The sequence below is a fragment of the Humulus lupulus genome, chromosome 2 (assembly GCF_963169125.1).
Source record: "Humulus lupulus chromosome 2, drHumLupu1.1, whole genome shotgun sequence".
Taxonomy (NCBI): domain Eukaryota; kingdom Viridiplantae; phylum Streptophyta; class Magnoliopsida; order Rosales; family Cannabaceae; genus Humulus; species Humulus lupulus.
The window spans coordinates 285936190-285953231 of NC_084794.1; the positions used below are offsets into that span (position 1 = coordinate 285936190).

A 17042-nucleotide genomic window follows, 5' to 3' on the forward strand; every position below is an offset into this window, starting at 1 on the left:
GATATCAGGGCAATGTAGTACTATTTGTACTTGTACAAACACTCAATCTCAAATTCTGAACTCAATCACGGGAAAAATAGACCCAATCATTTATTGCATGTAGACAAAAAATGGCGAAAGTAAGGTCAGACGTTTATCATTGTTAAGAGTGAATCAATCACGGGGAAAATGGCCGTAATCCATTCTGATAACAATGACTTGACTTGAAGCAAAATCCACATCGAATTCAAATGAAATCCATGAGCCAAAGAAAAACAAAAAAGAATACTTCTCCAAATCCACCCATCCCACGTAAAAGATTTAAAGTAATTAGTGTGCATACATACATATTCGCAAAGATCATACAATATCCTTTCGTGGGACATGTACAGCGTGGATTCACAGGAGGAAAAAAAAAAGGTACATCATCATCTCTGGCACTACTAAAACAATCTTGAAATGTTACAGAACGAATCATCAAATTCAAAACAAAGCTAGAAGAACTCGCATGTGATTTACACAGAATCACAAACAGGATATGCACAACTCAAGCAAGAATGGATTCAACTAAGAAAAATAAATGAAAAGAACTGAGTGATGCTCACAAATAACATCCCTTTGATCTTCCTTTCCATCCACCATAGGAATGGGATGGACGAAATAAATCTTGTAAAAACATGTCTTATTCCAAATAATCTGCAGTCCTCAGAGATAAAAGCTTCCGACTTGGAGCAGGAGGTGCCAATCCAGGGATGTCCCTAATGTCTTTGTTATTTGGATTCACAATCTGGATATTGACATTACACAAGATTAGTGAAAGTAGAGAACATACATCAATTGAGAATATGTCACTGCAGGAGCACAATCTGACTGTTCCAACTACCTACCAAACAGGGGTCTGAGGAGGGGCACTGGGTTTTTAGCTTCTAAGGGTGAGCATAGAGAGGATCGATTTGGACATGTGCGTGGAAAGGGAGGGAGGAAGAGAAACCTAAGAGGCTAATTGGTATGAGGTTTATCTTTTTGTAAGCCTAGAAAAGTTAATCTAGTGGAAATCAGTTTACTCCATGAAAGAGTACTCTATAGTCTTCTAAATGGGTGAATATCAAATATTTCCCTCAAACATAATATTGTGGGAGCCATATATAATAAATTTAAAAATAATTAAATTAAATATTTGACCTAAATTTATTAACATTTTATAGAGCTTTTTATTCTGTTTTTCTGATTTTTTTTAGATGTAATTATAGAGAACCTTCTAAGGTGCATTTTTAGTAGTTTTTAGAAAGGAGAGTTTTTATCAGAGCTTCTAAAGGAAATATAAACAGTTAGGTGTCATGTGGTATAAGGAGTTAATAATTATCTGATTAATGAAAATATTTTAAGGAGAAGAATATGATTGTCCGAAAACTTGTAAAGTATGTTTGGTTGTGCACAGGGGTGAATTAAATTAAATTGTTTGGTTATAGATAAAATCAAATCAAATAATATAATTAATTATAAAAATTATATATTCTTTTAATTAGTAAATATAAAATCTCATTACATTTCGTGATTCATTAAATATAGTGAGTACATAATCCTTAGAGTGCATACCTTCACCACAATGATTACTATAACACCTACGACAATAAGGAATAGAAAAAGCATGATGCATCTATCTGTTGCAATCTGAAAACCAATTAAAAAGACAATAAGTACACAAATTTAGTTTAAACAACAAGAGAAACATAAGTTACATAAGGGGCAAAGACTAACCTGCCTACCAATCTCCTTCACAAGCTGGGAGGCCTTCTTGATTGAGAACTGAATTGTGTCCAGCTCATTAACAATGCGACCCATTTGATCAGTCTGCAATAGTTAAAACTAAGGTTTAGAAGGCTAAACCATGAAAAGTTCAACAATTATGATGACAAGTTGAAGTAAGCATACTTGGCCTTTTAATGTAGAAGCAGTCTGAGTTCCCACTTCAATTGTTTGTTCCACAACCTAATGGTAAAGGTCAAAGATTTAAGAATAAATTGCTGGTAATAACAAAAAAAAAGGAGCTTTAAATTGCTGCTACAGAAGTACCTTTTTCGTGCGTTCAATGGCCTGATCGGTCTCATCCATTGTTTTCATCCCAGCATTGACTAGTTCTTGATTTGACATATCTATGAGGCAGAACATTGTGGTAAGATCAAAATCTCTTATGTTATGTTCAAAACCATGCAAACAATAAGAGCACATAGAATTACACAACAACACATGTCCCACCAAATTTACACACATTTGTTATTCAAAAAGTTAAATTCTATCAATGCGTAGTTACAGACCATAGCTATGAGGCTGACCATATCCATAGTAACATATATCCCACCAAATTTACACATATTTTAATCAGCAAGTTAAATTCTATCAATGCATAGTAACAGAACATTAGAATATATATAATTAGCTTCTATTTCAGACACAACTAAAAATACTAGAGCTCTATCTTTCCCTCTTTGCACTGAATAACGTCCTATACTAAACTGTAGATACACATAAAATCTTACCTGATGCCAGTTGAACATTTTCCTCAGCTGTAGGTTCACCACTAACTCCTGCTCCCATATCAAAAAGTTCAAGTTTCTTGTTCCCAAGGCTATTCAAATAACTGCGGTCCAGCCAAACAAGTAAGAAATTTACATTTTAAAACGGGGAAACAAAAGAGGATATGAGTTTGGACAATACTATATGGAGAGAACCATATGAATAAAAGTTGAACTTACGTCTTCCTCAAAGCCACGTATGAATTAAGCTCTTTGATCTGCACAATGAAATATAATCACATAAGTTTGAATGGAGGGCTTAAAAGTTAAAACCAACTAAACCATTAAGTTTATGTTACAATATCATGAAATATAGTTAGGATGTTTGTCAAAGTAGAATGCTCAGTTATGATAAATAAACTGAGAAAGAAAAAGTGAGAAACCATGGATTGCTTCTCATCATTGAGTTGCTTATTAAGGTCAGGAGGATTTCGGGGTTCCTCATCTTTGATTTCGCGGTCAAGCTCTTTAATTAATCTGAAAGAAATAAGAAGACAAATGATAAAGAAGTTGTTGTTGTTCACATAAAAAGCAGGCAAACGAGAGACCAACCTTTTGCACTCCCTCATCTTGGCCGTAAGCTCCTCAAGCTGTTTACTTTGCCTATTTGAATCTTTAATTTTATCCAGCTTTTGAAACCCATTTCTGATATCAAAATTACAACACAAAATTGTCAATAAAAGTAGTAGAGACGACTAGTAGGACGCACTGCTGTAATGTGCTTCATTCCCCCAATTGCATTGCATTGTATATGGTATATACGTATTCAGCTAATGCCTAAAGGTATAATATTTGTTTCTACAATTCCATTCCATTCCATTCTGTAATGTAATACTAATAGTAGTTCTGGTTGTGATTGTGATTGTGCGAAATAATTCAAATTTATAACAACAACAACAATAATAATAAGAAGAAAAAAACATAAAAAGGATGAAGACATACGAAAGGGCTCGAAAATTATCGCGAATTTCACCGTGGATCTGCTCCAACTGGGGGCTCATCGCCAACTCGCTCGCCATTGATTTGGTGTTGTTCTAAAGCATCAGCCTTTAGATTGAATTGGATTGGATTGCCCTCCAAAACTGTCTACTATTCCACAACCAAACCCTAACCCTACTTCTGCTTCTGGTGATGATTGGTTGCCCCAATTTCTTCTCTTTTTTATTATATATGTTTACAATTTCAATACCTCAAAATACAAAAATGGTGAGACAAACAAAATTAAAATTATTACAAACAAAGGAAGAATAAGAATAAAGCACAGCAGAGCAGGGCAGGGCAGAGCAGAGAAAGAATGAGAATGACGAAGGAGAAGGAATCGGTGTCTGTTCTGGTAATTAATTAATTAATTAAAAAATTAAAAAAAAAAGTGAGACGAGATGGTTGTAAGAGTGGGCGCGAAACGCGATTTATCGCGAGAAAATGTGGGTAGTTGGGCGTGATATGATATGATATGATAGAAGGGCGAGACGATATATTATAGAATGTGATGGAATAGGCTGTCATACTCGCTTATCTGGATTGAACTAACTGGTACAATATTATTTCATCATTAGTATTACCACTGCCACACCACCTAGGCACCTATCATATATATACCTTCCCCTTCTTTTAATACACTAAATTTAACTTAAAGTAAACTCACTATATTCCTAAATTTCTCACGTCAACGACTCTCAAACAAACTTCACCCTAAAAAAAGTTACACATACTCGAATACAATTCCTATGAAAAAAAAAATTCTCTTATAATAATGATTAGCATCCTTTCAAAAAAAAAAAAACATTGACAAAACACCAATTTAAATATATATATATAAATATATGGCGAATTCTTCAGTTCCTCACAGGACTCAGTCCTTCAGTGTGGGGTTCAGTTTTTTGCCAATTGTCCAAATTTTACAGGAGTAAGTCTTTTTTTCACATTTGCTTTTGACTTGCAATGATCGATTGTGTGAACCGGTTGGAAAGTTGCTGGTGATGTGGGTATAAAAAGTAGGGGCAAAAAAATAATTCCCTGTCCAAAATATATGTACAGTTAAGAACTTGATCGTAAACTTAATATGAATTTGAGAGATATTTACGATTTTGGTAACGTAAGCATTGTGCTTCCGCCAAGTAATTTATATGTTATGTTGAGTGAGACGCAACAATAACCACGTAAGTAAAACTAATATATATATATCATCAATGATTTGAAGCGAAATGTATTTTGTTCATTGTGGTGTTGTGTTTATTGCAGTCCTTTATTATAGTTTTGTGGGATGAGGAACGAAACAGTTAGGTTGGTAGTTTTATTTCAATGGGCTATTTTGAAGTTGTTTTATAAGCATGTACGCAATGAACCAATTCAGTTATTATGAATGTCAGTTACTATGTTCTGTTGTTAATGCATTTCATGACATGGTTTAACTTACATTTTTTTTATCAATTTGAAAAGCAATCTCTTCGTAACATTTTACTAGTTGTTTTTATACGTCACCGTTTCTTTTAGGAATTTCTTTTGTTTTATCAAAAAAAAATCATGACTTAAATTTTCTATCATTTCCAGTTAATGTTGGTCAACTAATTTCATAGATTAATTAATTCAAATTGAGATATCAATCACAGGAGAACAAAGATATATAACGAGTTATAATATAACCATAATATATAAAATATTGTCCCGTAACTAATATAGTTGGTGATTCAATCATCCTAAATCACACAAATAAAACCTTTGCACGTAAATAAAATAGAATGGTCATACTGAACAATTATAAAGTAGCAGTTTTTATTACGGGGTAAGAGTTATGAGTTACGCACTACAACTTTCAAATTACTTATCAGCTCTTACTCGCTAACGTATCTTCCTAATATATGTATCTGAAAATTTAAAAAAAAAAAAAAAATTGGTTTTAAAGGTCTCAAAAATCGTAATTTACTTGGCAATTCACTCATTCTATCTCTTATAGTGATGCATTTATAATACATATCTGAGATGATCAATCCTTAACGTGTAATACTGGCGTAAGATCATGGATCCTCAAAATTACCATATGAGAGGATCAACTAATTATTGTAGTACGTATTCTCTTCGGTCAAACAACATATATTACAGAGGTTACCCAATGTAAAACGAATTAATATATTACAGAGGTTAAGTGTAGTGATTGACTTACATGAATCGTCTTTGTTGAGTTGAAAATAGAAATGGTGACAACTGTTGGGACTCTTACATGAAGTGGTGGATGATATATAGACACCATATATATACATATACCTACAAATATAGATTTTTATTCTTTAATGTGTAAAAGGTAGTACATATTTTTTTTAATGGTAGATGTCATCTAGTAATCAACATTCATTTAGAAACTATAGGAGTTGAGAAATACTAAGAGTAATCGGCCATACAGGGTATTAGTCGGTGTTACACAATACATACGAAGTCAAATGGAGAAAACTTGTTAAAACTGAAACCATAACATTTAATATATACATAGAGGATAGTTTGCATTACCCATGCAAGAGCCCCTTACACATTGATCAAAAAGCCTTAATCATAGTAGGGGTACACAAAAGAGAAGAGCTTCCAAAAGTACGATCCAAAAGACCGTATTATAGCAAAGTGACTTGTAAAGCAATTAAAACTTGAAAAGATACCTATTCAGTGATTCCATTGATAGTAAGTGTAGACCAAACTGAGTACATATAACAAAATAGATATTTATTGATTAGGTGGCTTCTGAGTTTGGACGTATAGTGGGTACATGTTGATATAGCCACTCCGGAGCTCATCGATCGCAGCTGCCACAACTTCCATTTCCTTTCTCCAGGCCATCTCTGTTGCAACCAACTTCTCTTTTAGCTCTAATACCACCATCTTGATGGACTGTAGGTCAGACTTAAGGAGAGTGTTCTGGATGTTGGACGCATTGTATCTCCTCTCCCATTCGTTCCGCTCGGTGGCCAGCCTGACGTTGTCATGCACAATTCAGTTAATGTATTACATTTGCTCAAGATGATTGTCATCAAACGACGAGGAGTTAACGATGTTATTCATTGGGAAAGGCGTGGAGTCCATTTTAGAGAGAAAAAGAGGATAGACAAGTATACATGTAGGGTGGTGGAGATTGAATTGAGGTCAACATGATCCATACACACATATATATACATATAGAAAACACAAGTATGGAGGAGTGGATCAAGTAAGTGTAAGGTGAGGTCTTCCTGTAAATGGTGGAGTAGTTAATGCACTGTCACTTATCAAAAATAGGGTTGCACATCAGTCAAAATTACATAAAGTATGCTATTATTAGAAACATAAGGAAGCAGTCACGTATTACGTGGGGAGAATTAGAATTTGCGTTTCAGCACGTCATGGTCACGTGAGTTGTGAGTGGTATTATGTGGGAGGACCTTTGGGAGCACAGTACCTGAGAAAAATAAGAATGGAGACAGAATTGACTTCCATTTTGACGTTTTTTCATGTATTTTGACTTCCATTTTGACGGAATTGCTATTATAATTTCTCTCAAACAAAAATTCAAACATGAGGTGGTCACCATTATATATGATCGGGCACTGAATACTCGAGTGCACCATTACAAAAAAAAATGAAGCCAAACAAAATTTGTTGCCTAAATAGCTAATGCCCAAAACATATTGAGTAAATGTGCTATAAGAACTTACCCGAAGAACTTGACACAAAAATGCAGGGATTTATGCTTTACATCAGAAAAGTGGGCACTCGGTCCTTCAAACTCACAGCAAACAACATCGCATGTAGAATCAAACACCTCCAAACCATGCCGGAAAAAATTATCAAGCTCAATCGAAATCCCCACTACTCCAAACAAAAAAATCTACCCCGAATTCATCAGGGAGAAAAATGGACTAAATGGGAGGGAATTTTCCTTCCAAACAGTTATTGTTTGGGTTCGGAGGGACTTTTCTCTTTGAAAGGAGAAGAATGGCCTAAACGGGCGAAGACACGAATCAAACAAAAAAAAAGGTGACCGGTTACTAAGGGGTGACTAAGGGCATAACGGTACTTTGACACCCAATAAACTCAGCAACTAAATCTGACCATCCATTTTCTAAAACAATAAATCCAAAGGCTCAAAATCAACACAGTACTAAGTCCTTCAAAACAAACCGAGGGATTGAAGAATTCCCCTAAATATATATATTGGTTCAAAACCTTCCACGTAAATCTTCTGCACTCATGAACTTCAGATCATTGGATCGTTGGTGCTGATCACTTTTAGTTTACGCATTCTATTGACTTAATCAATGGAATAAATGCATTCTTCCTTGGAATGAGTTGAAAAACATAAGGAGTGTACCTACAAAAGACACTTTGATGCTTAAGTCAGCACAACGTTCCTTCTCTTTGTTCTCAATCCTCACAAACTTTAACTGAATTAAAGTCGATGGTCCCTCTGTCATCTATTTATTGAAAAATAATGAATGGTAAGGTAAAGAGCACTTATCCTTATTGTCCACGTGTTGGACCTAACTTACCATTCGTTCTTTTTCCTCTTCATTTCACTCGTTGAGCTCAGCTAACTAACCAATCAATTGAGCGCTGAGCTCAGCTAACTATTCAATATGTTGGGCTCTAGGCTCATCTAACTATTCAATTAACTGAGCACAGAGCTCATCTAACTATTCAATCAACTGAGCTCAGAGCTCATCTAACTATTCAATCAACTAAGCCCAAAGCTCATCAAACTATTCAATCAACTAAGCGCATAGCTCATCTAACTATTCAATCAATTGAGCTCAGAGCTCATCATACTATTCAATCAACTGAGCCCAGAGCTCATCTAACTATTCAATCATATTGAGCTTAGGGCTCATCAATCCGATCTTTTTATTTTTATTACAAAATTATGCCATGTCAACTATGGTTAAAATTTCTCCTATACAATTGCCCCTTGCCTTTTTCCATTTGAGACACTCGATAATGGATAAAGGTAACACCTTTTATTTTGGCGATCACTTTGTTTTCCTGCGCTCAACCATCCACTTCCACGCGTATGCGAAACCCCTGCCAATAGATAGATTAACCAAGTCAGCTCATTTTCTACCTGTTAAGACTTCATACATGGCTGAGCAATACGCAGATATTTATGTTCAAGAGACAATAAGACTGCATGGAATCCCCAAGACAATAGTGCCCGATAGAGGATCGGTGTTTACATCGAGATTTTGGAGAAGCTTGCAGCAAGTTATGGGTACCAAGTTAAGTCTTAGTACAACATTTCATCCTCAGATAGATGGTTAGTCCGAGCGTACCATACAGATTTTAGAAGACATGTTGCGCGCTTGTGTACTTGATTTCAGAGGATCATGGAGTAAGTATTTGCTACCGATAGAGTTCTCCTACAACAATAGCTACCAGTCAACGATCAGGATGGCACCTTACGAGCTCCTTTATGGAAGAAGATGTCGATCACCGTTACATTGGGATGAGGTAGGAGAAAGGCAACTACTTGGACCTGATGTTATTAGAGAAGCTCAGGATGTAGTAGCGCTGATTAGAAAGCATATGCTCGCTGCTCAGAGTCGTCAGAAAAGTTATGCGGATGCCAAGCGGCGTGATGTGGAATTCAAAGTCGGAGATCAAGTTTTCTGAAGAATATCTTCTATGAAAGATGTGAAGCGGTTCGGGAAGAAAGGCAAGCTTAGTCCCAAGTTTATAGGTCATTTTGAGATATTGGACAAAGTGGGAGCAGTTGCATATAGATTAGCCCTGCCGCCAGCATTAATAGATAATCACAATGTGTTCCACATCTCAATTCTGCGTAGATATGTGTCAGACTCATCTCATGTCCTCAAGTATGATACAATAGCACTCCAGAAAGACTTGAGTTACAAGGAACAGCCGGTTAGCATCCTAGATAGAGGGATGAAGCAGTTACGGCCTAAGAGTATTCCAATAGTCAAGGTCTTATGGAGAAATAGTTCTGAACGGGAGGCAACGTGAGAGTTGAAGGAGGATATGCAAGCTCGGTATCCAGAATTGTTTGGTAAGTAAATTTTGGGGACGAAATTCTTTGTAGTAGGGGAGAATTGTAGAGTCCCAGAATGTTTACTTATTTAGCTAGCTAGCTAGTAGTAGTTGTAGTATTTTAGATTTCGTGGATTTTGGTTCAAACCGGGACTTAGTTGGAAAATCCTAGTAATAGTTACGGATTTTATAAGTTTAACCTATAGTTTAAGAATATTAATTTTAACATAAGGTTTGATTAATATTACTGGTTATAAATATGATAATTATTATAACCTAAGGTTTAGTGTAACGCCCTGGTTACCCCAAAACAGTTACGGTGAACCGGAAATTTGACCCGCTACCCGAGTCCTTTGGTTAAAAACGTGCTCTAAGTGTGATTAAAAGGTTAAGGTGGAAAACTAATAAAAAGGATTGGATATTTTTCATTACAAACTGCTCTGCAGAGCTAATCAAAACATTTACAAGTTGATCTCAATACAAAATGGTCATTACTGTTTCAAATTTACAATCCCGCCAACCTAAGCGGCAAAATAGGGTGAACCCCCTAGTTCCTCTGAGAACTCCTTGGCTGTGGTGGTCAAGCGGCCGCATATGTACACATCACCACCTAAGCTCTCCACTCAAGGTTGGGTGAGCTTTTCTTTTCCTTTACCTGCACCACATAGCACCCATGAGCCAAGGCCCAGCAAGAAAACTCAATAAAGCATAATATAATATCAACAATGATCATAATAATCATTCAAGACTATCAGTCCAAAACAGATACGTGACAGTCGCAAAAGTCACAAAAGTGGGTACAGCCCCCTCTAGCCATGTGACGATAGGGTCACTCGGGCTTAACTGATAGGTAAACCTTTCATGAGTTTGATCAGGATAGGTGTATGGTGAATAGTCACCAACATAACCTTCCTCATGACCATAGAGTCATAACCCTGGAACAGCGTTCCCTAGCCATGTGACAAACAGTCACCGGAGCCATATGCCCTGGCTCTGAATAACTAGTCCTAGACTAGCCAAGCGCTTATAAGTTCATCGACCTTAGGGTCGGTCCAACATTAATGCCATAGATCCATTCAATGCTGATATCGATTAGATCTAATCTTTATTTGGCCTTGCGTTCATGACGCTATGCCATTTCTGACTCTTAGGTCAGTATCCCTGACTAGTCAGTACATATACAAGTATGCAACATTCGCTAGCATATAATATGCAATCCATGTCCACATTTATCAACCAACATGCCTCAATAACAATCACGCATGTCATATACATATACAGGGTGCAATTGTATTCATACACTATTTTCTTACCTCAGATTCGAGCTAGAATGATTAAAAGAACGACCCTTGAGAACGATCAACCTTTATGTAACGCCCCAAACTCCAGGGACCGTTACGGTGTGCCTTGTAAACAGTGCTAAACTCGTTAATCGAGTCATTTGGCCAAAATCGTGAAACTAAGTAAGATTAGTGATTTAGGGATTAAAAATTTGGTTAGGATGTAACGTTTCACTAAAACGTTTAATATATACATTGGGATCCCGAAAATAAAGTTTCAGAGTCTATTACAGAAAACATTTACAACAGGTCGTTCTAAGCGGCAAAACAGGGTTCAACCCTAGTTCCACTTTAAACCTCGGCCGTGGTGGTCGAGCAGCTGCATATGTACACGTCATCACCTAAGCTCTTCAACTCAAGAATGGTCCAGCTTCCTCTTGCCTTTACCTGCACCACGTAGCACCCGTGAGCCAAAGCCCAGCAAGAAAACACAATAAAACATGATATAATATCAACAACGATCATAATAACCATTCAGGACTATCAGTCCAGGAAAATAGGTGACAATAGCCAAAAGTCACAATAATGAGCATCGCTCCTTCTAGCCATGTGACGATAGGGTCACCAGGGATTAACCGATAAGTGATTCTTTCTTAAGTTTGATTAGGACAGGTGCAAGGTGATTAGTCACCAACATAACCTTCCTCACGACTCTAAAGTCGAAACTATGGACAACGTCCCTTAGCCATGTGACAAACGGTCACCGGGATCATATACCTTGGCTATAGTCATTTGGTCATAGACCAGGCAAGCGCTTATAAGTTCTTCGACCTTAGGGTCGGTCCCGCATCAATGCCATGGAGCTATTCTGTAATGCCCCAAATTTCCTAATAAGGTTTAAGACCTTGATTAGGAGACCAGGAGGGCCATAATTGATTTATTATGCTATTTAATGATAATATGCATGTTTAGGTGTATTAAATATGCATGTGAACCCATTTGTGATTAATTGGGTGATTTTCATATTTTGGCCATTTCGGGCATTTTTGGCATATATGTGAAATGGGCGTGGTGCTTTATTATTATTTGGTTATGCCAGGGTTACCTAGCACAAGACGATCCTAGGAGGTAAGCTAGTGGGAAAGTCACAACGGGATTTAAGCTTGACTTGGAGTAAATCAAGGGGTATTTAGAGCATTACCGGGTTATTGGGTAATGGGAATTAATATTTGGTGATAAATTGGGAGTTAGTAAGATCAGGGGGTAATTCCGGAGGTTTTGGCTATTTTGTCCCCGGGGGTGTTTTCGGGACCCCGAGCATTAGGATTTGGTTGAGGCTACTTAAGCTTGAAGTAACCTTTTAAAAGAATAAAAAAGAACGTTCTCTACGTTCTCTCTCCCTAAAAGTTCCCTTTTTGTCTCCCGATCGTTTTTTCGAAGATAACTTGAGTTCTAGGACTCGGATTCAAGCGAGGATCGAGGCATAGCGATCCTTGGAAAGATTAGAAGCTTATTAGCTGGAGGATTTAGTTGGAAACAACTCAATCGGAGGTAATTCAAGTTTTAAGTTCTAAGTTTTTAAAGTTTTTAAGCTTGAATTGGATTTTGTGTTTTGATGTGTTTTTGGGTGATTTGAGACTTGGGTTTTATAGGTTTTGGATCATGGGGATGTTTGGGAACTTTGATTTTTGAGTTTGGAGATGTTTTGATATGTTTATGAAAGAATTTTAGATGAAGAAATGGAGGATTTTTGGTTGGGTTTGAGGTTGAGCCGCAGCTCAGTTCTTGGGCGCTGTGGCTCAAGCTTGAAGAAGTTGCTGATTTGGTGCTGATGGGCTATTTGAGCTGCGGCTCTATGGGGTAGCGCTGAGGCTCTAATTGTTGTCAGAGAGGATTTTTGGGCCTGACTTGAGTGGGGCTGCGGCTCTAATGGTTGGGGTCGCGGCTCAAAAGAGGAAAAGTGACCAAAATGGGTTTTTAGTCATGGGAACTCAAACCTTAGGCCTCGGGATCATTCCTACTACCCGGATTAGTGAGGATTGATGTCTTGGGGACTAAGTTTTAGTTCAAGGATTGGTTTTAGAACTTGAACTCATTGGATCACCATTTGTGGTTGTGACTAGGTTATCACTAGAGGCTTGGAATCAGGATCGTGCTTGTTGCTCGTTTGTTGGTAACCTGTGCTTGGACCAAAGGTAAGAAAACTGCACCCTGTGTATATGTGACATGCATGGCTATTAATGATGCATGATGGTTGATTACTGAGTATGACATGCATGGCTATTATGATGCATGTTGGTTGATTATTGAGTATGACATGCATGGCTATCATTGATGCATGTTGATTGGCTATTAAACGTGACATGCATGGCTGTTATTGGTGCATGTTGGATTGCTGGATATACTGCATATGATGCATGAGAAATATGTGATTAGGACATGTTTTGTATACTGGGTATGATATTGTTCAAGCTTGAGCCTCTGTGGTTGTGCATGGTCCTAATTGTACTGGTACCTGTTTAGTAAGCATGCTGAATACCTTGTTTATGGATATTGGACATGTGATATATGTTTGGTGGCATGGCTTACTTGTGTATGGCGCTGACTTATTAGTCAGAATCGACAATGGTGTCAGATCCGTTTGTGAAGCTGTGACTTATTAGTTAAGTTCACCACGGGCTGAGCACTGGTCGTGTTTTACCGACCCAAGGGTCAGAGGTGGCAGTGCGTTGTAAACGCCGGGCCAAATAAAGGTTGGATCCAATCGAGGTCGGCATTGAATGACTCATATGGGGTATTAGTGCTGGACCGACCGAAAGGTCAATGAGAACTTATAAGCGCTTGCCTGGTCTATGACCAGATGTTTATGGCCAAGGTATATGACCCCGGTGACTGTTTGTCACATGGCCAAGGGACGCTGTCCATTGCACGACTCTAGGGTCGGGAGGAAGGTTATGTTGGTGATCATTCACCATGCACCTGCCCTAATCAAACTTACGAAAGGATCACTTGTCAGTTAAGCCCTGGTGACCCTATCGTCACATGGCTAGATGGAGCGATGCTCATTATTGTGACTTTTGGCTATTGTCACCTATTTGCTTGGACTGATAGTCCCGAATGGTTATTATGATCGTTGTTGAGACTATGTCACGCTTTATTGTGTTTTCTTGCTGGGCTTTGGCTCACGGGTGCTACGTGGTGCAGGTAAAGGCAAGAGGAAGCTGGACCATCATTGAGTTGGAGAGCTTAGGTGATGACGTGTACATATGCAGCTGCTCGTCCGCCACGGCCGAGGTTTAAAGTGGAACTAGGGTTGAACCCTGTTTTGCCGCTTAGAACGGCCTGTTGTAAATATTTTCTATAATAAACTCTGAAACTTTATTTTCGAGATCCCAATGTATATATTAAACGTTCTAGTGAAACGTTACATCTTAACCAAAATGTTTCATCCCTAAATCGCTAATCATACCTAGATCACGTTTTTGGCCAAATGACTCGATTAGCGAGTTTAGCACTGTTTACAAGGCACACCGTAACGGTCCCTGGAGTTTGGGGCGTTACATATTCAATACGTGATTATCGACTTTAGGGTCGGTCTGGCATTAGTGCCTTAGAGCCACTCAATGCACAATTCTCGACTTTAGAGTCGGTCCAGCATTAATGCCATAGAGCCATTCAATGCATGATTCATCGACCTTAGAGTCGGTCTAGCATTAACGCCATAGAGCCATTCAATGCGTGATTCTCGACTTTAGAGTCGGTCCCTGACTAGTCAGTGTCATACACAAGTAAGTCATGCCGCCAATCATATATCACATGTTCCATATCCATAAACAAGGTACTAAGCATGCTTACTAAACAGGTATTAGTACAATTAGGACCATGCATAAACACAGAGGCTCAAGCTCTGAACGATATCTTACTCAGTATATAAAGCATGTCCCAATCACATGTTTCTCATGCATCATATGCAATATATCCAGCAATCCAACATGCATCAAGAATAGCCATGCATGTCATACATAATAATCAACCGACATGCATCAATAATAACCACACATGTCATACTCATTAATCAATCAACATGCATCATAATAACCATGCATGTCAACATAATAATCAACCGACATGCATCAATAATAACCATGCATGTCTCATATACACAGGGTACAGTTTTCTTACCTCAGATTCGAGCTAGTACCAATATAAGAACAATCCTTGAGAACGATCAACCTTTAAGCCCTTAGCGGTCACCTAATCATAACCAAGTATGAAACACCATCAATAACATGATAATCAAAGGTTTCACACCAATATCTAGCCCCCAAGAGATCAATCCAAACTAATCCAAGTAGTAGGGACACTCCCGAGGCCCATAGCTAAGTTCCCGGGGTCAAAACGAGCAAACGGGGTGAAAACAGGGCAAGGGCTGCGGCCCTAGCACCTTGGGCCGCGGCCCCCAGGGTTCTCTGAGGCAAGGGCCGCGGCGCCCAGCAAGCACAAATTCCTGACACCTGCTTCATCGAACTAGGGCCGCGGCGCACAAGAACAGGGCCGCGACCCCCAACCCTGGGCCATTCCCAAACGTGTTTCAAGTACTCAAAATCCTCCAAAAACATACCCAAACATTCCCCAATCATCAAATCAAAGTTCCCAAGCTTCCCAATACTCCAAAACCCTCAAAACCCAAAGCTCAAACCGACCAAAAACTCAACAATTAACAAAGTCCAATTCTAAGCTTAGAAACTTTAAAAACTTAAAACTTCAAACTTAGATTACCTTCGATTGGGTTGTTTCTCATCAAATCCTTCGGTTAAGAAGCTTCTAATCTTTCCTAGGATCGCTATGCCTTAACCCTCGCTTGATTCCGACTCCCAGAACTCAAGATTTCCTCAAAAAGGCTCAAACGGTAAAACTGACTGTTTTGAGAGAGAACGAGAAGTTTCTAACGTATGTTCTTATCTGTCAAGCTACTTCAAGCTTAAGTAACCTCAAATAAAACCTAGTGCTTGGGGTCCCGAAAACACCCCCGGGGACACTATAGTCAAAACTTCCAGAATTTCACCCTGATCTCAAATATTCCCAATCTATCACCAAATAAACATTTCTATTACCCCAAAATTGACCCTGCTATGACAAAACCGCTAATCCATTATATATGACCGTCTCATGTCGAATAGCTCGAATATATCTCCATAATAATTAAATCTCATTCACAAATTACAATATGCACCCAATTTACAAATATGCCATCAACAGGCCAAATTACCAAAATGCCCTCATAACTATAAATACTCCCATATGCATGCATTTACCACCATATAATAATATAATTCACATGAACATGCATATGATTATTAAATAGCATAATAGATCAATTATGGCCCTCCCAGCCTCCTAATCAAAGTCATAAACCTTATTAGGAAATTTGGGCATTACACTTTAGTCCTTTAGCGGTCACCTAATCATAACCAAACACGGGACATCATTAATAATAATGATCAGCATAGGTTCCCAAACCAATATCTAGCCTCCGGAAGATCAATCCAAACTAATCCAAGTAGTAGGAACACTTCCGAGGCCTATAACTAAGTTCCCGGGGTCAAAACAAGCAAACGGGGTGAAAGCAAGGCAAGGGCTGCGGCCCTGGCACCTTGGGCCGCGGCCCCCAGAATTTCCTGAAGCAAGCGCCGTGGCACCCAACACCAAGGGCCGTGGCGCCCAGCACAAATAGAACCACCTCTCCTTCTTCATCGAGCTAGGGCCGCGGCGCCCAAGAACAGGGCCGCGGCCCCCAACCCTGGGCCATTCCCAAACGTGTTTTCAACTTCTCAAAGCTTCCAAAATCATACCCAAACATTCCCCAATCATCAAAACAAAGTTCCCAAGCTTCCCAAAGCTCCAAAACCCACAAAACCCAAGGTTCAAACCAACCAAAAACTCAACAATTCACAAAGTCCAATTCAAAGCTTAGAAACTCTAAAAACTCAAAATTTAAACTTAGATTACCTTTGATTGGGTTGTTTTCTGTCAAATCCTTCAGTTAAGAAGCTTCTAATCTTTCCTAGGATCGCTATGCCTCGATCCTCACTTGATTCCGACTCCTAGAACTCGAGATTTCTTCGAAAAGGCTCAAACGGTGAAACGAACTAACGAAAAGGAGAACGAGAGGTTTTCTAACGTACGTTCTATCTGATAAGCTACTTCAAGC

General features: G+C 38.4%; 1 protein-coding gene across 1 annotated transcript; it reads right to left on the bottom strand.

Moving 5' to 3' along the window:
• Window positions 1-203: 203 nt before the first annotated feature.
• LOC133819630 (novel plant SNARE 13) lies at window positions 204-3888 on the bottom strand. Its single transcript, XM_062252925.1, has 10 exons — window positions 3495-3888; window positions 3105-3197; window positions 2936-3029; window positions 2733-2770; window positions 2517-2617; window positions 2053-2132; window positions 1912-1968; window positions 1738-1830; window positions 1576-1650; window positions 204-766 (listed from the first exon to the last, which is right to left on the bottom strand). The coding sequence occupies exons 1-10, from the start codon at window positions 3569-3571 to the stop codon at window positions 662-664; spliced, it is 813 nt and encodes a 270-aa protein (XP_062108909.1). The 5' UTR covers window positions 3572-3888; the 3' UTR covers window positions 204-661.
• Window positions 3889-17042: the final 13154 nt, after the last annotated feature.

What these genes read in the sequence shown, in the direction of transcription:
- LOC133819630 (XM_062252925.1), bottom strand. Translation starts at nt 3,571, where the DNA reads ATGGCGAGCGAGTTGGCGATGAGCCCCCAGTTGGAGCAGATCCACGGT. An exon ending in AAATGTTCAACTGGCATCAG is followed by an intron (nt 2,133 to 2,516) that starts GTAAGATTTTAT and finishes TCTGCCTCATAG; the next exon opens with ATATGTCAAATCAAGAACTA. An exon ending in CCATTGAACGCACGAAAAAG is followed by an intron (nt 1,969 to 2,052) that starts GTACTTCTGTAG and finishes CTTTACCATTAG; the next exon opens with GTTGTGGAACAAACAATTGA.